This window comes from Sceloporus occidentalis, unplaced genomic scaffold (genome assembly GCF_023333645.1).
Source record: "Sceloporus occidentalis isolate IW3139 unplaced genomic scaffold, rSceOcc1.0.p SCAF_3, whole genome shotgun sequence".
Classification (NCBI taxonomy): domain Eukaryota; kingdom Metazoa; phylum Chordata; class Lepidosauria; order Squamata; family Phrynosomatidae; genus Sceloporus; species Sceloporus occidentalis.
The window spans coordinates 182242043-182265240 of record NW_028316983.1 but is presented as its reverse complement, the minus strand read 5'-3'; the positions used below and the strand labels follow the sequence as shown (position 1 = coordinate 182265240).

The following is a 23198-nucleotide window of genomic DNA, read 5'->3' as shown; positions in this document are numbered from 1 at the left end:
GGCACGCCGATGACGTCACGACGTCGGAAGTAAGGAACTCGGCTGCCTGTGGTTGAAGGACAACAAGCGATAAGAGCGAAACAGGCGTCTCTTGCGCATGCGCCTTCCAGCCGCTCCCAAGTCTTGGGGCGCAAAAGGAGCGGTTGACGCAAGAGGACGCGCTGACGTCACCCTTCACCTCTCACCCAGTTTTCCGCGAGGGAAGCCCCGCCCCTTCCTGTCGTCGGCGTTCAATCAAGAGAGAAGCCGGTTCTTTTCCTGGGAGCAGCCATTTGGCAGAGCGGCTTCTCCTTCTTCTTCTTCCCAGCGATGAAGATCTGGAGCTCGGAGCACGAGTTCGGGTGAGGGAAGAAGGGCCTTGGGGCGCACTCCATACTCTCTATACGTCTGTGTGTGTGAAAGGGTTATTGCAGTGCAGGCCTTTCCTGGCTTCTTCGGTGGAAGGCGGTTCGTGAGTTCGCTTTTATCGCTTGTTACGTTCCTTTCTGCCCTGCTTACGGCTCCAAAGGAAAAGGCCGTGAGGGACGTAGCCAATGGGCCGCTTGATTCACCCTGAAAGTATGACGCCTCTCTGCCCTTTTCATCAGAGCTCCACGAAGGGCTTTGGCTGGAAGACAGTCGCAGGCGTCTTTAACGTCACGAGGCAAGCCTTGTTTCAAATGGGAGGCCAGCCTCTCTCTCTCTCTCTCTCTGGCGCCGCCTGCAGGAAGGGAGCGCAGACTCTGGAAAGCGACCCTTGGGTCCCAGAAAGGAGAGGAGCCTGTTTCCCTTGTGGCTGTGGGCCTTCCAGCCATTCCCGGCTTATGGCAACCCGAAGGCCATGCTATGGTGGGGCTTTCTTGGCAGGGTCATTCAGAGGGCGCTTGCCCTTGCCGTCCCCTGAGGCTGAGAGAGTGTGACCCACAGGCTCCCCCAGTGGATTAAGGGTGGGAGCTTCTGAAAGCCTTCTGTCTTCCTTCCCATCTTCCCTCCCTTGGCCTTCAGGGTCGTTTTAATACCAGCAAAAAGTGTGTATGGCTCTCTTCTGGGTCTTGGAAGCTGCAGTAGGGGCCCCCTTGGGCAGCTTTCAAAGGGGATTGATGCATTCCTCTGGAGGGTGGGGCTCTCAGTGGCTACTAATCACAGTCTTCTATACAGTGGCATCTGCTGTACTTTGCTTCCAGGAGCCCCTCTGGATACTAAAATCTGTGGGCGTTCAAGTCCTGTTATATACAGTGGCCTAGTAAAGTGCTTCAGTAATACAGTAAGCCCTCCGTATCCATGATTCCTTCTCCACAAATTCATCCATCCATGGCTTGAAAACATTTAAATATATATACATAAATTCCAAAAAGCAAACCTAGATTTTGCCATTTCATAGACATGATGCCATTTGACTATGCCACTGCATTGACTGGGACCTGAGCATCCATGGATGTTGGTATCCACAAGGGCTGACTCTATCACCTCCATCCCCAGAGGCAGGATGCTTCTACATATCAGCTGCTTGGGAGGATGAGCAGGAGGACGGTGCGCTCATAGCCAGCCAAGCAGCTTCTCTTGGCAGCTTGTTTACACTTGTGGGAACTATGGACTGAATGGGACAAGACTTTGGTCTGCTCCAACATAACTCCCTTGTTCTTATGATAGGTGCCAGGCACTTGATTGCACATAAGAAATAGGGCATAAACATCCTTCCTGTTCAATGGTCTGCTATTTGCCTCCCTTTCATGCAAAAGGTGGAGGTATCTGCAGGCAAAGTAGACGGTTCCTTTCCCAAGGCCATGTCATGCCATGGTAATAAGCCTCCTCAGCATTTGCCACTGTGTAGAACTTGTTTCTGAAAACACCTGAGGATATGCTAATTGAGATAAAAGCAGGCCTTGGCTGTGCTTTTCCAGACTTTTTTTCATAACTGATCCAAAACGTCCTTCTGTTTTCTTGAAGCTGACAGAAGTAGGCCTCATCCGGTTGATATTGGACAAATGTGCAGTGCTACGTTTGTGTGATAAATAGGTGGGAAGGAACAAGGTGTTCCCATGTCCGCTAAATATCATTTGGCATTTACAAGGAAGGTCAAATGTAATCTCCTCCTCCCTAGTTACTTTCATAAACAGTGTTTGAGTTGGGTTACATGAGCCTTAACAGAATGAGCAGCAGCTGGGTGGAAAGTTTTCAGCCCTGAGTTAAAGACCCTTCAGGAATTAATATTGTTTTAATAAAAATATTTCTTCTGCAGTTATGCATTGTACATAGCCTGAAACCTAGTGCAAGTGTCCTGTTGAAATGTATGGAATTTGGATTGAACATGGATAGGGTTCAACTTCAAGAATAATGTTCTGTTGCTGTGCATCTTCTCTACAGAAGAGTATGCAAAACATGAACTGAAAGCTGATGATGGTGTTACTTCAATATATATATATATATTAAATAACTTGTATGCCAGGAGAAGCTGCCGTTTAATCAAGGTTTACATGGCATTCTGCGTTGAAAGTTTCTAGTTATGATGGGCTTTCTGAAGATGTGACATAAGCTGTATGAAGTACAGCTTGTGTACTTTCAGCATTTGAAATATTTGTATCAAGATCGTTGTTGTATTTGCCTTGTGATTATCAGTAGCAAATATTTGACTTATTGCACATGGACGCAGGCTATCTGGAAGTCCAACAAAAGAGAAGGTGTTAATATGACCATACTTACAACAGTATTTTAGTTGCCCCTGACTGTAAGGACTGCATGTCTGTTAGGACCTTGGCAGTACTGAACAAGACTCTGGTAGGGACATCTGTGGTGTGGAGCTATTGGTGCCTAAATTTCTTTGACCTGCTTACTGAACTTTTATGTGTAAAACAGAAATGAGATAGTATTCTGAGCTTAATCTCTCCCCTAGAAAAGTTCTTGAGTTTAGTTGTTTGCTACCTGGAGTGTGGTTATGATTTGCTTCTTCAGCCCCCCAGCCTCATGTGTAGATGGTTGCATTTGAGCATGTGCAGGCTACCTCAAGTGTGTGTGTGTGTGTGTGTGTGGAGGGGGTATGTATTTTAAGTGATCCTGGAGAAGAGTGCTGTTTTCCTTTTATGGAAATGGGTGCTTCATTACCTGACCTTAGAATCATAGAGTTGGAAGAGACCGCCAGGGCCATCCAGTCCAACCCCCTGCCATCCAGGAAATCTAAATCAAAGCATCCCCTAAAGATCTGTGAATTACAAAAAGTACCTTGTTGAAGCAATGCTCATTACCTCTCACGATCCATGTGTAATCCACACAGTCAGAATCACCTATATCAAGCTGGGTGCTTAAACCATCTTCAGTTGCCTTTGTGTAGATGAAGGATGTCATTTGAGATCTGCTCTGTCACCAGATATGTCTATAGTAACAGGAAGGAATGATATGATTAATCTGCTGTACATGCTTGATTTTTAAAATTTTTGTTTAAAGTTTTATATTCTTACCTGGTTGTTATACAGAAATAGAAAAAGACCCAAATATAGCTGCTTGATTAAAAGACTAAAATATAAATGCTTGCTATATTATGCAAGACACAAATGATTTAAAAACAATTGCTTTAAACTATGTTTTAAAACAAACTGGGCTAAGCACGCTCATTTTCTGTGTAGATGTGCTTTTTTGAGCTGTTCACAACAATGAGCAGAACTTCCAGAGTGAAAGGCAGCTGTCTTGGAATAGGTGGCTTTAATAGTGCAAGAAGCATGGTTGTGCTTAATGACTGCATCAGCTGGGGATTCAAGCAAGCCAGTGGCTGTGTGCAGAACATTTCCAAAGCTAAAAACTGCTTACAAGCTCCTAGACCTAATTGAGATTGTTATTGAATATATAGCTATCACTCGCTGATAAACCTCTGCCTTAAATAGTTAAAAAGGATGAAACAGTTTTATTCACCTAAAGAAAATCTGATAAAGCACAAGTTAAATATAACATTAAACTTGTCATCTGAAAGATTTTCTTCCAGGTACAGTGGTCCATTACTGGCTAGGAAGATGATGCTGAGAAAAATCACTTACTGTTTTTTACCATTGGGCAATATTTGCACTGGTTCCTTAATAGTATGAATGTTCTGTAAATGTTATTAACCTAATGGTAGAACATTGAGAAACATTCCTGGAAAGCCTGTTTAAAATGAAGTATGTATGCTTGGCTGATTAGAGAACCTGTTCTAAACCAGAATTGGCTGTTCCTGCTTTTTATATAAAGTTATAGTACTTTATGATTTTATCTTACAGCAGTACTTCTCAAATAGTGGGGCGCGCCCCCCAGGGGGGGCGCGAGGCTCCGTAAAGGCGGGCGCGAGGTTCCGTAAAGGGGGGCGCGAGGCTCCGTAAAGGGGGGCTCGTTTGACCTCGGCAAATACTATTTACAGTTGCGTGGGGGGCGCGAAATGTTTTCTTCTTCCTAGGGGGGGCATGACAGAAAATAATTGAGAAGCACTGTCTTACAGCATCAGCATATGGTTTACATGGAAGGTACTCTTCCCCTCTGTCCAGAGCCTTCAAAACCACGAGTTTAATAATTGTAATATTTGCTTTTTGTTCATCTTTAAGTACTATTGCCAGTATTAAGCAAAGGCACTTGGTTAGCACAATGTTGTTGTGTGCCTTCAAAGCATTTCTGACTACTTATGTCAGCCTTATCACAGGATTTCCTTGGCAATATTTGTCCAGAGGGGGTTTGCTTTTGCCTTCCTCTGAGAGTGGGACTTACCCAAGGTTTCTGTGGCTGAGCAGGGATCTGAACCCTGGTCTCCAGAATCATAGTCCAACACTCAGATCACTGCTGTGCTGTCTCTCTAATGCAAATACTGTATTACAGGTACTTAGAGAAGTCTAGTTCTAAATTATATAGAAGGGAGGAATCCAACATAGTCCAGGCATACCTCAGTTAACAAAGCCCCTGACAAACAAGCTACTTTTTATGGGAACCCAATTTTCCCTCCCCATTTCTTTTTTTCTGTCTAGATGGAAGGATTTATTCTTATTCTTATTCTTATTCTTATTTTGCAGCATTGGGAGGATGGTGAATGAGGGCTGGAGAAAGACTTTCAGTAATGGGTTGCAGCAGCATGTTTGCAGTAAACAATGCCATAAAGCTTGACTCTACTATAGCTGTGTGTGCTTACATGCAGCAAACAATGTAAAGAGCTGCCTCCAGAACTACCACCTAAGCATCTGCTAAGAGCAAAACAGGGGGGGAAGGAGAAAGCAGATTACCCTGCCTGACAAGTTATCATGGAGGGTTGAAAAGCAGAGATCTATAAATTTCACCACCAAAATGGAAATCATAAGACACAAAAAAAAAATCATACCAGGATGCATTATGGAAGAACCTTCCAAATGGCCTCTAGAACAGTAGTTCTTAAACTTTTCTTCACCAGGAAACCCTTTGAAATATATTTTGTTGCTGCAAACTCCAAAGACTTTACTCAAGGGTTAAAGCTTTAAAGTGCATCAAATACTGTACTTACTATTCAAAGATATAGCCGTGTTAGTTTATAGAGTCAGTATGTAGAGAGTTCTTGTATCACGTTTGAGACTAACTGAAAGAAAGAAGTTGGTAGCATGAGCTTTTGTAGACTTAAGTCTGCTTCCTCAGATGCATTTGAGGAAGTAGACTTTAGACCAAATGCATCTGAAGAAGCAGACTTAAGTCTACGAAAGCTCATACTGCCACCGTCTTTCTTTCAGTTAGTTTCAAAGGTGCTACAAAATCTCTATACATCTTGACTTGGGAAGTTTCAAAGGTGCTACAAAATCTCTCTACATACTATACATACTATACACCTTGACTTGGGATGGCTGGGGTTCCCTTTTGATTCATGTGCGTTCCGTAAAGAGAAAGAGGCAGGGAGGGCAACTGAGTCCTGGGGAACATGGTGGCAGTGCCCAGCAGAGGGGGAGGTATGGGGTTCTGCTCCCCCTGCTTGCCTGGACTGCCCTCCCAAGCTTCTTACAATACTTTGTAAGCTCCACTGTGCCAGTCGTCTCTATGTGCGTTCCTGCCACAGGAAAGAGACATGGATGTAGGGCCCGCGGATCCACTGTGAGGACATGATATTTAGTATTAGTTTTGTTTTGATGAATATATTTGCTAAACAGTGCTAAATATTTGCATACAGTGAATTCTTTAAAAATGTGTTGATTATTTCTGTTTTGTTTAATTTTTTCTAGACATCCATGGGATACAGTAATAAAAGCTGCTATGCGAAAATATCCCAATCCTATGAATCCATCTGTAGTAGGAGTTGATGTCCTGGACCGAAGTCTTGATAGTCAAGGAAGGCTACACAGTCACCGGTTACTTAGCACTGAATGGGGCCTACCAAGTATTGTAAAAGCGGTAAGTTATCAAGTGAAGTTTGGCGACCATGCAGATGCAGTTGACAGGATAATTTTTATAGGATATAGAGAGCATTCTGAACTACCGTATATACTCGACTATAAGTCGAGAAATTTTTGCCCCCAAATAGTCCCCAAAATCCTGGGGGTCCACCGAACAAGCACCCAGCTGGGGCAATGCTGGGAAGGGCGCGCATTCGCCCTGCAGCCGTCTCTCCAGTCGGGCTCCCTCCTGCGAAGGGAAGCCAGCTAGAGAGAAAGCTGGGAAAAGCACGCCTCATGAAGGCCTCATGAGAAGGCAGCCTAGCTAGAGAGAAGGCTGCAATGGGCGTCCCTCCGTCGCAGGCTTCTCCCCAGCTGGGCTCCCTCCTCATGGGGAGGCCTCATGAGAAGGCAGCCTGGCTAGAGAGGAGGCTGCAAAGGACATCCCTCACAGTCTTCTCCCCAGCTGCGCTCCCTCCTCATGAGGAGGCCTCATGAGAAGGCAGCCTGGCTAGAGAGGAGGCTGCGACGGACATCCCTCCCTCACAGGCTTCTCCCCAGCTGGGATCCCTCCTCATGAGGAGGCCTCATGAGAAGGCAGCCTGGCTAGAGAGGAGGCTGCGAAGAGTGTCCCTCGCAGGCTTCTCTCCAGCCATGCTCCCTCCTCCTGAGAAGGCAGCCCGGCTAGAGAGATGCTGATCATCCCGGAGCCTCTCCCCAGCTGGGCTGCCCCCTTAAGACTGACCCTCGACTTATCCACGGGTCATATAAAATCCACATTTCTGCTCCCAAAAGTTGACCTCGACTTATACACGAGGTCGACTTATACATGAGTATATACGGTAATCTGTAGACTCTTTTCCTTGTGAAGATGTATCCTTTTCTTAACTGCATTGCATGTTACAACTATAATTATAAATTCTCAGGATGGGTTCTCTAAGAACTGAGAGCACGCATAGCAAATTTAGACAAATCAGAACCCTTTCTTCTGAAAATGTCAACCGCAACAGACTTTATAGACACTCACAGAGTTTGGGTAATGCTTGTTTTTCTTTTTAAGATTCTGGGAACAAGTAGAACTGTAACATACATTAAAGAACATTCTGTGGTTGATCCTGTGGAAAAGAAAATGGTACTGAGTTCAACAAATGTAAGTAATGAAGTACTCTGTATTGCATTTGTGGGCAAGACGCGAGGGTTGTTTGTTGTTTTTGGATACACAAGGCATGTCCAGATATCATGAAATGTCAGGATTCCATGGGAACCCTGACTGCTGAAGATGAATCGACATGCTGATTTTAGAAATGTAATCAGACATGCTTGCAGCAGAAGCACCTAGATGAACTGCAGACTTCGATCAGTCCATGGTTTGTTTTATGTAACATGTGAACATCACAGCAGCTGGTACTTTACCTTATTTCTCCTTTAGCACACCAGAAAAAGAATCTTGAGTTTGATGAAGTTTGTTTCTCTGGGTAGCTTTGCCTATGACAGACAGTGCTGTTGTAACACCAAATAGAAACCAAAACTGACATTTCTCGTGTACATGAGACAGCTTCCGTGTGTGTGAGTCTCTAAGTCACTTGTTGACTTAGGATGGCCCTATTAATTTCAGAGGATTTTCTTAGACAACAAATGATCAGAGGTAGTTTTCCATTACCTTTTTCTGAAATATAGCCCTACAGCACCTGGTATTCCTTGATGGTCTCCCATCCATATACTAACCGTCACGGTATTTAGACTTTCAGCATTAGGGTCCCCTCTCCAAAACAACAAAAGGGGATTAATAACATAACTTTTTGGGGGGAGCTAAATGCTGTCATTTGACTGGGCTACTTCAGAGTTTACAATACTGCCTACTTATGTATACTCAAAATGGTTTTAGTCCCCAATAAGTGTATTTAGGGTAGCCCGTTGAAAACAAACTTGAAGAAGGTTTTCTGTAAACCAGATTGATGTGTCTTGGACTACAGTGCCTCTCACTAGCATGGCTATTTGACATGACACATGGGATGATAGGTGTTGTAGTGCAACACACCTGAAGGGCACCAGTTTGTGGAGGGTCACTTTAACAGAAGTTGTCCTTTTGTTCATATTTTTTTATTTTGCTGGTTAATACAATTTCTAGCCTATGGGCCATATTTATTAATTAATTTAGATATTTGTTTAGTGCCTCTTTAGCCCCCAGTTCCCATAAAGAGATATATGTAGCAAATAAACACATTGGCTCACAGCCTGTTGATGAATTATTATGGTGCCATTGTAACTCAGATTTATGTCATCATAATCCACTTTTTTTGGTCATTGCAAAAGTCAGAATTCTGTTTGAACCACACAACATTGAAAGTTCCTTCCAAAACTTACCTTGTAAGCAGTTCCCCACCCCAACACAGATATTTCTGTGTTGCTGGAGAATGAGGTGATCAGTGGAGATGTGCACATCATCTCCAGAGAACTATGATGTATCCCTGGAGGTCTATGTAGATGCCTACAGGAAAGTAGCTAGACATGTCCCTGCTTATCACCCTACTCTGACAACATGGGAAAAGTTGTGTTGCGCTGCTTGCAAGAAGAATTTTTTTGGGGGGTTTACTGGGAGTTGTTACTGGGGAGATGTTGCCAGCTGGTAGTTGTACATCTCTGGATGTAGGCTTTTGGCCATTTTCCTGAAACAAATGAAGCAATCTTATTTAAAAAAATTCTAAAACATACACAGTAAAAATTGTCTCAAAAAATGAAACATAGTTCTCGAAGCTCAAAAAGGATTTTGTATAAAGCTAAAAAAAATTGGAAGAAACATTTTTTTCCTTTTCCTTTTCCAAGATAACGCTCACAAATCTTGTGTCTGTTGATGAACGATTAGTGTATACACCTCACCCTGAAAACCCAGAAAAGTAAGTTGGAATATCCTTTTTTATTTGTCCTTCAGTCAAAAATGGGAAGATAGGGAATCGATTCTGTACTGATTTATATTCTCTTATTCTTCCAGAACTCTTCTAACCCAGGAAGCAATTATTACAGTAAAAGGTGTTAGCCTTAGTAGTTATTTGGAGTCTTTAATGGCAAGCACAATATCCTCTAATGCTAGAAAGGTAAGTGTAGGTTTTTCTCATAGTGAGGGCACTGTTTCTGTGGTGAGATGGCTCTGTAATAGCAATGCAAGTACTGTCTTTTGCATTCCTGCAGTTGCATTATGCTTATTTGTCAAAATGATTTGCCATTTAAAGGGAAAATCCAGGATGTTTTCTGTTACTCACCTTTCACTGACATTTAAAATGTACAAATGTCATGCTGTAGAACACTTAACAAGCCTGGTTCCCACCAGATGATTTGGTCTACTGCTCCCAACATCTTCTAACCAACATAGTTATTGCTCATGCTGCCTGTGAATGATGGGAATTGAACACATCTGGGTAGAACGAGATTGAGGAAGGAGACTATAGAACATTTTTTAAATCTGGCATAATTTTATGGAAATTAGTATAAGACTTGTTTCTTGCTCTTTAGTGAATTTTTGTAGCATAAACTGTGAATTAATTATGCAGGCTTTTGCAGGTTCCACCAATTAAAAGGTTATAGAACTTACAGACATGAGAGATGATGCACCTGTATGGCTCGTGGGAGCATTTTGCCATACTTTTTTATTGTTATGGTAAAGAGTCAAATCTGTTCCTGCAGTTGAGGCCATTACACTCCAGCACGCATCTAGACTTCATGGTGAAAATCATTGTATAAGAATTTGGTAAAGTGACATTGTCTCAAATCAAAATAGCTGGCAAAGTGTACAGGCTCATCTGAGTCTAGCTCTCCTCCGACAGCATTATTGCTATGGGATGCATGTTTGTGTGCTTTCAAAATCCTAGTTTGGCATGGAAGTTAACTAAATTCTTGGATATAATTACTTGTCATGTTTAAATTTTGTTGAGGGCTCTTGAGATTGCAAGGCTGGTGATGGAATAACTTTTTGTTCTATGTTGTAAATCTTTTTTGTGTTACTCTAGGGGTGGGATGCTATTGAGTGGACAATTCAACATTCTGAAAGTGTTCTAAGCTAGCAGTCTCTACAACTGCATTTTGTACTAACTAGTGGTAATACCAGTATTCATTATCTTGGTACAACATTTCAGCTTCTAGCAAATGTGCATGTCATTGTGATGTTAACTTTAAAAACTTGCATGCTTTATATATACACACATTGCATATAATGGAACAGCATTGTTAGCTTCAATACTGGAATAAAAGGCATCAGTGATGTTTAAACTGTTCGACAGAAATCTAGAGGTTCTTAAACAAAACAAAAGAACCTTTAATTCCACCCACCTTTTGATATCTTAAAGCACATTCACACTCAACTTTTTGTTGATCCAGATCTTTTCTGTGATGCAATACCAAGTCACTACTGGGTCGCTGTTCCCACTAGTTTACTGCAATCAAATCTCTCCAAAGCATTTAAACACTGCTCAACGTTCACATTGGCACCGGATTGTTCCAAAATGGAGGCACCTCCATTTCCTGGAACAATCTTGCATGACTTGGATTGATCTGGTATTGCGATCACAGTGAAGATTGGGATCATTGCGTTGCCAAAAAAAAAAAGATGCGGTAAGGGGCCCGATACAAAATGCACTGGATTAAGTGGGAGTTTTTGTGTGTCTCCCCCCGCCCCCCCCCCCAACTGCACTGAGTGCAGTCAGAGGAAGTGTGAACACCAGGTTATTTTGTAGTGTGAGTGTAGCCTCACTTTTCCCTTTGAATGAGTAGCATGCTATCAGACTAGAGATGGGAGAAGCCTTTTTGTTGTTGTTGTTGTTGTTGTTGTTGTTGAAGAACATGTTCTATTAGGACTAGTCTGTTGTGGGGTTTTTTACTGGCAGCGAGTAGACCTGGAGCCAAAAAGTAGGTAGCTACCTCTTGACAAGAAGAACTGTTCTACCTTCTTTGCGGAGTAGGTGAAACTCCTGTTACTAAGTTTTACTTCAGATCTTCATTGTTTTAGGGGAGCAAAACAAAAAAAAATCAACAAAAAACCCAAGAGCATTACTGATTCTGGTTCTGCTTTGGTGTGGCCTGCAGTATAGCAAACACTACATATTACTGTAGAAATATCACACAACCATAACATAAGCAGAAGGGGTCTCCTTTAATAGAAGTTTTTCTATAGAAGCTTATAGTTTTTGTAGATCGTGTTTAAAAAGCACAAAGACGGTGGTTGTACTTGGACTTTGTTAGACTGGAACACAACAGGAAATGTATGACTGCTGGTGAAAACAGCCTCGTGATGGGCTGGCAGATTCTCATCTCAGTGCTGCCACATCGCATGCCTTGTATTACTAGATTTTATTGCAGGAGAAAGGAGGAGAAGGTCTGGGATTGCTGGGTTTGGGTCACAGTCATGAATCTCTTGTCACATATAGATCTTGCCCTATGCAAATACTATGTTTCATCTGTTTCCTCTGGCCTTGTTGGGTTTTGATTTTCATGTGGTTTTAAAATTTAGACAGGAACAATAATGTAAAACACCTGGGCTGTATTCAGGTGCAATAGCAAAACGTTTGTTTTAAGCTTGATCTGCAATGAACTTTGGACTTGTGTATGTTCTTCTCCCCTTTCTTCTCTGTGCTCCTTTGTACATGAGTAGGCTTGCCATATCCCGCCTAGGGGCGGGATTTTCCCGGTTTGGGGCGGGTCCGCATGGTCCCGCCCCGGTTTGGCCCCACCCCCAGGATTCCCCCCCCCCCCAGCCAGGCCCTGGAGGCGGCTCTGCAATCGCAGAGCCTTCCAAGGCCTCTCTAGGGCCTGGGAGGCAGCGTCTCCCAAGCCCCAGAGGGGCCTTGGAAGGCTCCGCAATCGCGGAGCCACCTCTGAGGCCTCTCTGGGGCTTGGGAGGCAGCCTCTCCCAAGCCCCAGAGGGGCCTTGGAAGGCTCCGAGGCCGCGGAGCCGCTTCTGAGGCCTCTCTGGGGCCTGGGAGGCAGCCTCTCCCAAGCCCCAGAGGGGCCTTGGAAGGCTCTGCGGTCGGAGCTCCGGCCGCGGGGTCCTCCAAGACCTCCGCGAGGCCAGGGAGGAGGAGGAGGCTGCTTGCCATCGTGGCGATCGCGCAATGACAGGCGGCCCCCACACTCCTTCCCGGCCTGGGAGCAGGCCGAGGCTTCCTCCCAAGCCGGGAAGGAGAAGGAGGACAAGCTTTTAAAATGTAGGACTTTTTTTTTTTTAATTTCCTGGCTAGGAAATAAAAAAAAGGTCCTACATTTTTAAACCTTGTCCTACATTTGTCCCGGTTTGGAGGTCCTCAGCTATGGCAACCCTATACATGAGGGATAATAATAAACTTCCACTTGTGGTTTGCAACAATGATGGCCTGCCATTTTGGTGAAATTCCAGTTTGAGAAAAATGAATTGGACAAGCCAAATCTTGTTTCATTGAGATCTGGCAAACTATAACTTCTTGTTCATCTGAATTGAAAGCTTCTTAATTTCATTTAGTCTCCATACAAACAGAAAGGGTAAAGAAAGGGCATGAGTATCAACACATATTTTGCTTTTGACAACAAACCATAGTTGAGTTTAGGGCCTGTGTCCAAATTCATATCAGTTGCTGTTGCTGTAAAAATAAGTGTTCTTATCCTTTCTAATTAGATGCATTGTTTTTAGCCCCTGATAAATCTATCTGTATGGTTTACAAGTAACCTAGGTGGTCAGTTTTTAAGATTTTTTTTTATTTTTTTTTTGAGAATGATCACAAGAGAGTCTTTCTTACTAATTTTGAAATAGACTAGTCTGATAGTCGGTCTTGAACTTAACAGAGGAACTCCATGTCCTACTTGCAGTAGTCAAACACATGGTATACATTAGTGTCATTATTAATACTCTAAATGTTGGAGTGTGTGTATATATTACCAAAAAAGTTAAACTTGCACTGTATGCTTTCAGTATTGCCATTCAGCCTATGTAATTCTTATATTTTAAAAATTTCTGTTCTCAGTATTTTTTTAAAGTAGTAACAACTGAAGTTATGTGCAGTTTCTAACACTCATTTTATATGCTCAATGTACTACCACTGTATATATAATTGAATATGCATGCATTGCTGCAATGTGCTTGTTTAATGTCTTATATTAATATGCTGTTTTAAGGCACATCACATGCTCTGTAAACCAGTCCTCTGTCAGATTGTGTTACTAGTTCTATCCAAATTGGGTTCATTTAAAATGAGACAAAATCAAGTGGCCCAGTTACTGTGTAAAATTATTAAATAGCTAATGCTTGCAAGTAATGTTGGAGAGACTGAAATCTACAGAATTTTCTTTAGACAGTGGCGGCTAGTTGACATCAATATAAGTAGACTGGAATCCAAATTGTCATTTCACTGTTCAAAATGTGTTTAAACACAGACTTGCTATGCTTCATACCTTGGTTCTTGGAGTGGAGGTTGGTTCAGTATGGCTATCGAATTTGATTAATGGCTAACATGGCTGAAAACTCCTCTTTAAGTGTGTAACCAAATGGTTTCAAACATGTGGCTCTGAAAATACAATCGTTCCTGCTCTCTGTTCTGCAGTAATCCTTGAATTTGACCTCTGAGCAAGTTACTAAGCAGTGGACCCTTCTAGTCTTCTGGGATAGTTTGATTCTGAATCTAAACTCTGCAGCTTCTAAAGTTCAGGATGCTATTTGGTTGAAATGATAGGGCTGAAGGTGGTTGATTTTGGCTCAAGATCAGATTCTTTTAGATTTTTTTTTAAATACAAAAGAATTGGAGAAATTCATGAAATCTAAAGGGAAATGTCTTGAGGTTTTTAACGGTGTGGGGCTGTATTTAGTTTTGAGGGACATAACTACCCCAGAATTTGCTGTTTGATATTGTAGTTTTGAGTGGAGCTAGGACCCTTGTCCAGTTACAGCTACTGTACTAGTATTGTTTATGGAAAGCTGTAGAAGTTAAATTTTAATCAGTGTAAGGCTATAGTGTAGATAACCCCTAAGGGTGGCTGCCCTTTTGAACTATACTGTTTCCTTAATGCCTTTTACTTCATTCCAAAAGCCAGGTTCATGTGCAAGTGATTTAGTAGTTTCTCTGTGGCAAAAATGAGATATGAAAGAGGATTAAAGTATACAAAATTAGAGTAGGTGCATACCTATTACATTTCCAGTGCTTCTGATGTCCTTTGATCTATTTGTGTGCTCCCTAGTTTCTAAAACATATTTTTAGGTAAATTAATGTAAATAAATTAGTAATGTTATTGGTAAAAATATTCCACACGGCAGAAGTAATATTGATGATTTCATTTTGTATAAGGGCACTTGGAGAACTGTGCCCAGGCTGGATATACATACCTGTGTATGTGCTTATTTTGCATTTGAGTATTCAGCTTATAAGATTATTATAAAGAAATATACCTATAGTTGAGTTGGCATTTAGAGTAAAAGTAATCTGTTGGGTAATGACATTATCATTTCACAAATGGCTTTCTATATCGGGGCTGCCAAGTAGTGATGAGAATGTTGCCATCATCAGCTTGCTGTCTTGCAATATTTTGGATACCTCTTTATAAGTACGCTTACTTTATTTCACTAGGACAAGGCTGTGTACCCTGCTAGCCAGTTTTGTGGCCCCTCTCACCACTAAATTTCATGAACGTGATGATGGGGATAGTGTTTTTATGTGGTGGCGGTGAGGATTTGCACCTAGAACACTTCTGGAGGTGAAGTTCTTTAAAGCAAGTAATATGGGCCCTGCTTATCTTGTTTTAAACACCTATTTTGTAGAGACCGTAAGTGGGGTGGGGTGGGGTGTCCATTTCCCATTGATGTTGCACCAGATGGTAGAGGTAGGGAGGTAGAACACTATGAGATCTGGGTTGTGTACAAAGTTGGTTTCCAGCCCCACCAACCTTGCCCTTCCCTGTGCTAGAGATTACTTGTGAAAAGGCATAGGACTGGGCTGTGATCAAATATTTCGGAGACTTGGTGGAATGACACAACAGGCTTAGTTACATCCTAACACTGGTGTCAGTGTTAGTAAGCTATCCAGTGTTAGTTTTCTAAGCTATTTGTATCCCACTTGCTGCTATAGATAGATAGTACAGTGGTCCCTCCACATTCCTTGGGGTATTAAGGGTTAAGGACCCCTGTAAATGTGGAAAAACCGCAAATTAAAATACTATTCTTTTTACCTAAGAGAACACTGTTCTAGAAATCTTAAAGTCCTCCAGCACAACTCTGTGGTCAACATTTGCCAGACATTGATCATAGAATCATGGTGGAGGACCTACAAATGCCTAGAGAAGTCTTTTCTCTAGGTACTTCTAGGTTCTCCAGCACAGTTCTGTGGTCAGTTTCTGGCAGAGTTTTGCTGGAGGACCCAGAGATTCCTAGAGGGAACATACTAATTAAAACTGCAAAAATCAAATCCTCAAAGGCAAAGCCTTAAATGTGGAGGGGTGGCTGTACTATAAATGTTACTGAGCACCAGTGGTAGATATTTCAGAAAAAGAGTAAGGAGGTCTAGTTACAAGTCTTCATTAGGACTAATTAATTAAAAAATTAGCTTTGCGCAAGTCTTCCATTGACAGTAAATGAAAAAAATACACCCTAAGAGGCAGTGTTCTTAGTAGGAGAGGGCATAGTGTTTGTATTTTTATTGTCTCTTGAAATCTTAATGTGGTAACAAAAGAAACCACAACTTAGGTTAGAAATGTGGCTTACAGAAAAGTTTCTGGTTATATAGACATATGTTGGGGCAGAGAGACAAATGATACTGCTTACTGTGGACATTACAGTTACCCATATCTGCCTCTTGCATTCATTCCTACAGTATGCATCAGTGCCTTGTAACTGCATAGCTAGACTGATCTGACATGTATAATGTGCATCAGATCTAGTCTATGGCTGTTTAACTTAGTTGCCTAGTTTTCTTAATACAAATGTGTTATCTGAGCAGATGATCTTCTGTTTTTAGGCTGTTCTAGTGGGAAGGAAATACTTCCAGTAGCACAGATAATTAAGTAATTTATTGATAACGCAAGAAACAGCAGAGCAGTTTGCTTTTGTTTTTTGCTTTTGAAGGTCTTTGTGTCTGACAGAGGAAAGATTTATAAGTTCTGACATGATAACTGATAGATCAACTGAATTTTTGTGCCTTCTTTACAGGGTCGAGAAGCCTTAGAATGGGTAATTGGCGAACTAACCTCCACACGAGAGAGCATGAAGTCTGCGATGGCAGCTGCTTCAATGGAAGATTGACGAACTGCAACAAATGTTATTTTTCCATTAGATATTTTTTCATGCCAAAATGATACTCCATAGTTTTTAAAGATTTATATATATATATATATATTTGTTTATATAATGAGATTCTTATGGGACTGAATCTACATTTTTAAATGTATTTTGAAATTTCTATGGGATCCTCGAGTTGCCTGCAGTGCAGATTAACATAACTATATTTTTCATTTTTCCATGGCTTTAACATGAACTGCTGGCTTACCCAAAGTATGGAAACCTCAAGCCCTACTGAAGTAATTGATTTCAAAGTACTGGAGTGGCTGAAGAATCAGAGTCTACATGAGTACCATACCTTGATAAACAAGCTAAGGGAGTTGACTTTCTGTTATGTATTTCACTTTATTATGCCTTCTGGTTAATGTCTATTTATTTTCTGTAATAGTGCAGCTGCTATTCTTCTGTAAAGCACACAGGTACAGAAAGCACTGGAGATTTGACCAGTCTCTAAGAGCTAGCTAAAAGTTGTTGGATACGAAAATGACAAAACTAAAGGTTGACCAAAGCTTGTCCAGTGGGCTTCCTTAGGTAAGCAATATGGGACTTTCCAGAAGTTTTTGAATGCAATTCCTACCAGTCCCAGTTAGCATGGCCACTTGGCTGGGATGATAGGACCTGTAGTCTACCCCAGTCTGGAAGGCACCAGGTTGCCTGTTCTTAATCTGTAAAGGTCAGCAGCAAAGTTTACATCTGCTTTAGTGGAACCTGTACAGGAGAGAAACATCACTGGCTGGTTGTATAGCAGTGTTCAATGGTGAATTGTGCACTCTGATGGAGATCTTCTGAACCTTGGTCTTCATGGGGACAAGATCGTCTTGCATTATCTAAATGTGAACAAGATGTCCCAATATTTTACCTCTATTTATGCTCACACCACTAATAAGGGCAAAGAAAACGTCCTTTTTTGTTAGTATAAAATGACTTGACTCTTTGTTATCCCTTATTTGTTCACTCAGTAAGTATTTCCCCCCAGATATATGAATATTCATTCTGGTTACTTATATGAAGGCAAATGATATCTCAGTTTGAGATTAGGACTATTTTAATATGTAGTTCTTAGTTCTAAGGAAACAGCTTGCATATATTTGGAATAACATGGCTGCTTATCTTCTGTTTCCTGTAATGCATTACAGGACTGAAAAGGGAATTTACATCCCAGTCCAAAGTTCATGCCCCTCTTTTGTATTCTGCTTACATGCATTTATGTTGAAGTGTATGGCAGGGTGAATCATGTTGGTGTGAGACTGAGCTGCCGTCCCACAGAGGGAACAGCTTTCACTAAGATAATTCAAACTCCAGGTAACTTCTGATTTCAACAGGTAACACTTATGTATAATTCTCTTGAACCCGCGGAAAATAAATTGAAAGAACTGTTGCATAACAAACATGATGGCTGTAGCCCTTGATACTTCACACAAAAGATAGGTTTAAAAGAAGAGTGATTGGCAGAGTAAAACTTCATAATGGAATGGTTATAATTTTAAATTATTTTGTTACTACAGTAAGTTCATGTAAGTTGGAAAGTATTTAAATTGTGTATTAGTTAAAAGTGTTAATTGTGTTCTTCACTGTATTATGAGTAAACTTAGGCTCTGGGAATTTCTATAGAATAGGAATCTGGAAGCATCTTAAACCAAAAGCATTTCAAGTATTCTGTATTTCAAAATGGTAGGAGAGAAGGGAATAAAGTTCCTTTTCTAGATTGAAACCAACTATTTATATACTTCCACTAAGAGGAAAACAGTTCCTTCCTTTCTTCAAATGGTGTTTCTGTTTGTTCTCTGGAAAAATTATTTCCAAATTTTTAGCAACAAATCAAAGAGAAAAGACCGAAGATAAAAATCACTGTTCTGCTTGCAGAGAGATGATAGAGTCTCATACTGTGACATGAGTATGAGCTATGCTTAAGATCACTATGCCAGAACTCTTGATGTGGAAGCACAGTTATCTAAGGTAAAATGTGATGTAACTAAGCAATATGAACTGTGTGTTTATGTAAGTGGACTGCTGACAACTTGTTATGGGAGAAAAGCTTTTGTTCCCACTCCCATTTAGTTAATTGCAGGATGAAAAGTTTCTGAAGCCTCCATCATATCAAAAGGGAAAAAAGCACATGATTTTGAGGCAGCCTTTTACGGAGAGTAGTTTAGTGTTTCAGTTGAAATTGCCTCTTACACATGAATGGTGCCATGTAAGAGCAGCATCATAGTCCATACGTATGTGTCTCACAGGAAATGGGCCAGTAAGTCCAAATAACAACCTCTCTTTTACATGTAGATCTTAATCTTTTCCTTTCCCCCTTTCTTTTCATTTGGAATCTACACTTGTTCATGCTGGTTCATGTTTTATTACTGGTTATGTTATCTGTAATCAACAATGATGGTAGTTCTCCCTCATTCAAAAAATCCTCTGATTACTAAAGGTGATCACATTCACACCTACCCCTTCATCTGCCTGATCTTGTCATTCACTTTGCTGATGAATTCCTCTGTGATGACAGCTCCTGAGAATGTCTTGCTCCCATCCTTGAAGTTCTTCACTTAATTTTCTGGTTGTAGTGGAAGCCTTACTGGCACCTTCCATATGCGAAAAGTAAAGGAATTCTTGTTTGAACTCCTTTGAAAAGAGCTGCTTTTAGCAGTGTCTTTTGTGGTGTTTACCTACTAAATACTGATCTAGTTGTTGACAGTCTTCAACAGCAATAGAAATACGTTTCATTTTCACTCCAAAGCAGACCTTGACTCTGACACTTTATGGAGCTTCAGTAAAAGCACTCCATGATTTTCCTGACCATGGTGATGTTGACATTCTCTGGATAGTACAGAGGAGCAATCCCCACAAATCATGATAGTTACTTCCCTTCACCTGCTTCAGGGATTCTCTTCAAGTAAAGGCAAATGGAATAATACTGTTATCTCTACTAGGAAATCCACATTCCTTTCACTTGTCTGAACCTTTTCTGTAGAAAGCCTCCCTTTTGAACTGTTTTGCTAGCTGTTAGGCATCCCAGCATGACACATAACTTGGCTACCCTGTTTGTATATAATCCTCACTTGCCTTGAAGTATCTATAATGATACAGATAAGTCTCAACAACTGGAATGTTCCTTGACATTATCCTTCTACCCACAGATGAAGCTATTGTTCATTACTAAGAGGGGTGACATTCTTATTCTTCCTGTAGTTCCTTGGTACAGTAGCAGTTCTTCAGTACTGGAGCTTCCCACATCCCATCAGTTATACTTGGTTTTGTGGGTTGTGCCTACAAATTGTTGTCACTCCCCCTTCTGTAACTAAAAAAATAAGTCATCTGACAGCTTGAGCCAAACACCAAAGTGCTCAAGGCATATCTACCAGTTTTCTGATGTTCAAACAATGGAAATGGAAGTACTGTATAAAAACATTATCTTCAGAGCTGTATTCAGACTGTTTTCTGAAAGAAAAGTAAAACACTAAGCTTTGGCCCAGCATTCTGTGTGCATACTGTGCAATGAATTCATCCCAGCGTTGAATGGTGTCATTTGATTCCTATTTGATAGTAACCAAGTTAATGGATTCTTGAAGAGGTTCTTGAGGTTCCTGTTGCAGGTGTTCCTATTTAAAACCCTAATTGCCCTACAAGACACTGAGAGTTGACACAATTGTGCCCAAGTGTCCTCTTGCTGAAGGGACCAGGCAGAGCCTTGCACTGAAGGTAGCGAAGCAAAGTGTGAGATGGCTTTACTGGAGGAGGAAAACTCACTGTTGTTTGAACCTGTTACTGTTTCTGTTCTGTGTTGGCCTGTTACAAACTGGTCTGGAGATAAGATACGACATCCAATTTAACACATTGAGAAAAAAAATGACTTTTTAAAGACAAAAGTCTCTTACATTGGCATAGGGGAACATAATTAATGTGGCCCCATTAGTTTAAAAGTGTTTAAGAGTGCATCTGGTCCACTTTTACTCATGTTAGTTGCTGAGGCATGTGGATCCTTAGTAGGTCCTTAGCAAGGACAGCCAGACCACCTACATGCTTGACCCTTGTTCTTCGTTTATTACAGCAGATACAGATAGAATGTCTGTCTGGGTCCAGAAATCTGTACATGTCTCTGAAACAGAATCATACCAGCCTGTTAAGAGGTGGAAACAAAACTGCTCTTAAATAAACCTAATCAGGATGCAGAGTATGTAAACAATGGTAGCTGGAAGTTGTTGGTAGTTGTTTTTAAGAATGGTAGTTGTTTTTAAGAAAAGCATACTTTGTGAATGCTACTTACTTAAAGCTAGCACCGAGTCACTAAGCCTTTCTTCAGATTTTTCTCTAGCTTATGGTCACTGCTGGCTCCCCTGTTCCTTTCTCCTACTTCAGGGAGTAAGCCCTCCTTTGTGACAATGAAACAAGTAGAGAAGATGTTTTCTGTGATCACTGAAAGGAAAGCAACCTACCTACTCCAGCTATTATTTGGAACCTGCAATCAGGCCATAACAGGTTATTAGTGTCTGAGAGCACAGTCAGGGCAAATTACATCTTCCATCCATTATCAGTCAGTCTTGATTGACAAAGACTCTTACAACCAGAATGTGTACAAAGCTCCCTCTGTGTGATCAGTGTACTTGCCACCAAGAATGGATATATGGGATACACTGCTTGCAGCCTTTGTTTTCCTCAGAGGAGCTCAACTACAATAGCTGCCTTATTTTATTTTTTTTGTCTCCGCTTGCTTTGATTGCTAATTCATGTGTCAGCTTACCTATATAGGAGTTTTGGCAATACTGAAATGCTTCTGAGGAAATAGACTGAAGCTCATGCTGCCAATTTCTTTCAGTTAGTCTCAAAGGTGCTGCAAGATCTCTCTGTACACTGATTCTACAGATTATCACAGCTATAACTTTGAATTCCTCCTTTCTAAGGTTCACACAAGCAATCTGGAACATCTATCAGGATGTAATATACCAATTCTGACTCTATTTAGACAGGCAGCCATACCTAAAAGTCGCATTCTGCCCGGGGTTACCTCTGAAAACAATCTGGAAATTTCTAATTTACACAAAGACAGACAGAAAAATTGTTAACTCAAACTGGCCAACAGAATCATAGAATTGGAAGAGGCCCTTTGGTTCATAAGGTCCAAGCCCTTGCTCAATTCAGGATCTCCAGCTAGACCATCTCCAGCAAGTAGCTGGCTAGCCTCTTTTTGAAGACATCCAGAGGAGGAGACTCCACAACCACTCTAGGCATACATTCAGATTGCACCAGTACTTTGTCATCTGCATTGGCTTCCAGTTCATTTTAGGGTGCAACTCAAAGTGCTGCTATCAGTCTTTGAAGTTCTCAATAGCTGGGGCTGATTGCCTTTCAATGTGCAAAGCATAATGAAAAGAACAATTTTATCACATAGCTATTTATAATGTCCACTGACATTATAATCCTCAAAGCTGAAGTCATGAAAAGTAGACCTTAGATTAAAATAATACAACTCATTTGTGACTCGGCACTAATATCATTACATTTGTAACTTTTAACTACTGTTGTCAGAAAAAAGCACTCTGGCTTTTTGTACAGCATGTAGCTTAAAAATGAATTCATTCATTTGTGTGTGTTTTGTGTGTGTGTGTGTGGAATATATCACAGGGAGCTTTTTGGAGATTTTCCAGCTCAGTTCCGATGTGACTGCACTTCCAATGATACGCATTCATGTCGTAAAGTGAATGTGTTATCAGACGCCATTCCTTTCTATGGGAGCTCCTTGCAAGGTGCTTCCGCAGTGATTCCAAAGTGACTCCTCATTTTGGTAAAACTGGAAAAAAAGTGACTTCACAGAATTCGCTTCCAGGCTCACTTCAATTGCACTGCGAATTGGTCTAGTGTGGAAAGCCACTCTGGTGTCACCCCCCTTGGTCCCGTGTCCTGCTCCGTCATCCCCCTCCTCCTCCTCCATGCCATCTCCTCTTCTCTGCCAACCAATCTCATCATCCCCTGCCTTCTCCTAGACCCTGATCTGCTCCCCTCCTTCAGCCTGCACCAATCCCATCATCCCCTGCCTTCTCCTAGATCCCAATGAAGGATGACAGCTAAGGAGGGGGCAGGGAAGGAGGGCAGCGTCCAGAGCCTCACTGAGCATGTGCAAGGGTGCCGATTCGAATCGTTGAACCCTCAAAGTATGTTCTTGTGTGATAATACAATGTGCACTCACTCTGCTTTTCTTGAATCCGCATCATCTGACTTGCTTGGAATCGAACTGACTTCGCTTCCCCCTCAATTCGTAAGGGCAACAGAAAGGCAATCAGGTGTGGTAAAACATCACGTTTTAACCTTAACTTGCATTGCTAGACAGGAGTGACTCTGGATCTGGTGTGAAAAAACATCACACTTTGCATTGCTAGAACAGGAGTGACTGCGGATCTGAGCTGCAAACCCCCCCCCCCACACACACACACGTGTGGTAAGGTCACTTTTTGTAAGCCTGAGGGTAGGGAACTGTCTGATTAAAAATAATAATTGCAAGCCGCTCTGAGAGCCATTAGGGCTGAAGGGCGGGGTATAAATACCTAAATAAATAAATAAATAATAAGGTCCTGTGTGTAAAAGAAGATCATACATCAGAGTACGGTTGTGAGAGGAGATCT

General features: G+C 41.5%; 2 protein-coding genes across 5 annotated transcripts in view; one reads left to right on the top strand and one right to left on the bottom strand.

Annotated features, from left to right (window-relative positions):
• LOC149317188 (mitochondrial inner membrane m-AAA protease component AFG3L2) overlaps positions 1 to 3321 on the bottom strand; it is a 30768-nt gene extending 27447 nt beyond the window's left edge. Inside the window, exon 1 of the mRNA XM_089517006.1 lies at positions 3196 to 3321. Coding sequence (XP_089373132.1) covers positions 3196 to 3318 — 123 coding nt within the window. The 5' untranslated portion in view covers positions 3319 to 3321. The remainder of the gene's footprint in view (positions 1 to 3195) is intronic.
• LOC149317187 (PRELI domain containing protein 3A-like) lies at positions 17 to 20083 on the top strand. Of its 4 annotated transcripts, none has more exons than XR_016280599.1 (7): positions 17 to 341; positions 6162 to 6330; positions 7372 to 7461; positions 9135 to 9205; positions 9301 to 9403; positions 14885 to 15011; positions 16459 to 16529. XR_016280599.1 is itself a non-coding variant. In XM_089517010.1 (7 exons), exons 1-6 carry the CDS (start codon positions 310 to 312, stop codon positions 10364 to 10366), a joined length of 519 nt encoding a protein of 172 aa, XP_089373136.1. In that variant the 5' UTR covers positions 18 to 309; the 3' UTR covers positions 10367 to 10400; positions 16459 to 16527. The 4 variants fall into 4 exon arrangements, 3 of the variants coding, with proteins under 3 accessions (XP_089373136.1, XP_089373135.1, XP_089373137.1); XM_089517010.1 differs by lacking the exon at positions 14885 to 15011 and adding an exon at positions 10313 to 10400 and having other exon boundaries at positions 18 to 341; positions 16459 to 16527; XM_089517009.1 differs by lacking the exon at positions 14885 to 15011 and having other exon boundaries at positions 29 to 341; positions 16459 to 20083.
• The last annotated feature ends 3115 nt before the right edge of the window (positions 20084 to 23198 follow it).

What these genes read in the sequence shown, in the direction of transcription:
- LOC149317187 (XM_089517009.1), top strand. Translation starts at nt 310, where the DNA reads ATGAAGATCTGGAGCTCGGAGCACGAGTTCGG. An exon ending in AGCTCGGAGCACGAGTTCGG is followed by an intron (nt 342 to 6,161) that starts GTGAGGGAAGAA and finishes AATTTTTTCTAG; the next exon opens with ACATCCATGGGATACAGTAA. An exon ending in CACCCTGAAAACCCAGAAAA is followed by an intron (nt 9,206 to 9,300) that starts GTAAGTTGGAAT and finishes TTATTCTTCCAG; the next exon opens with AACTCTTCTAACCCAGGAAG.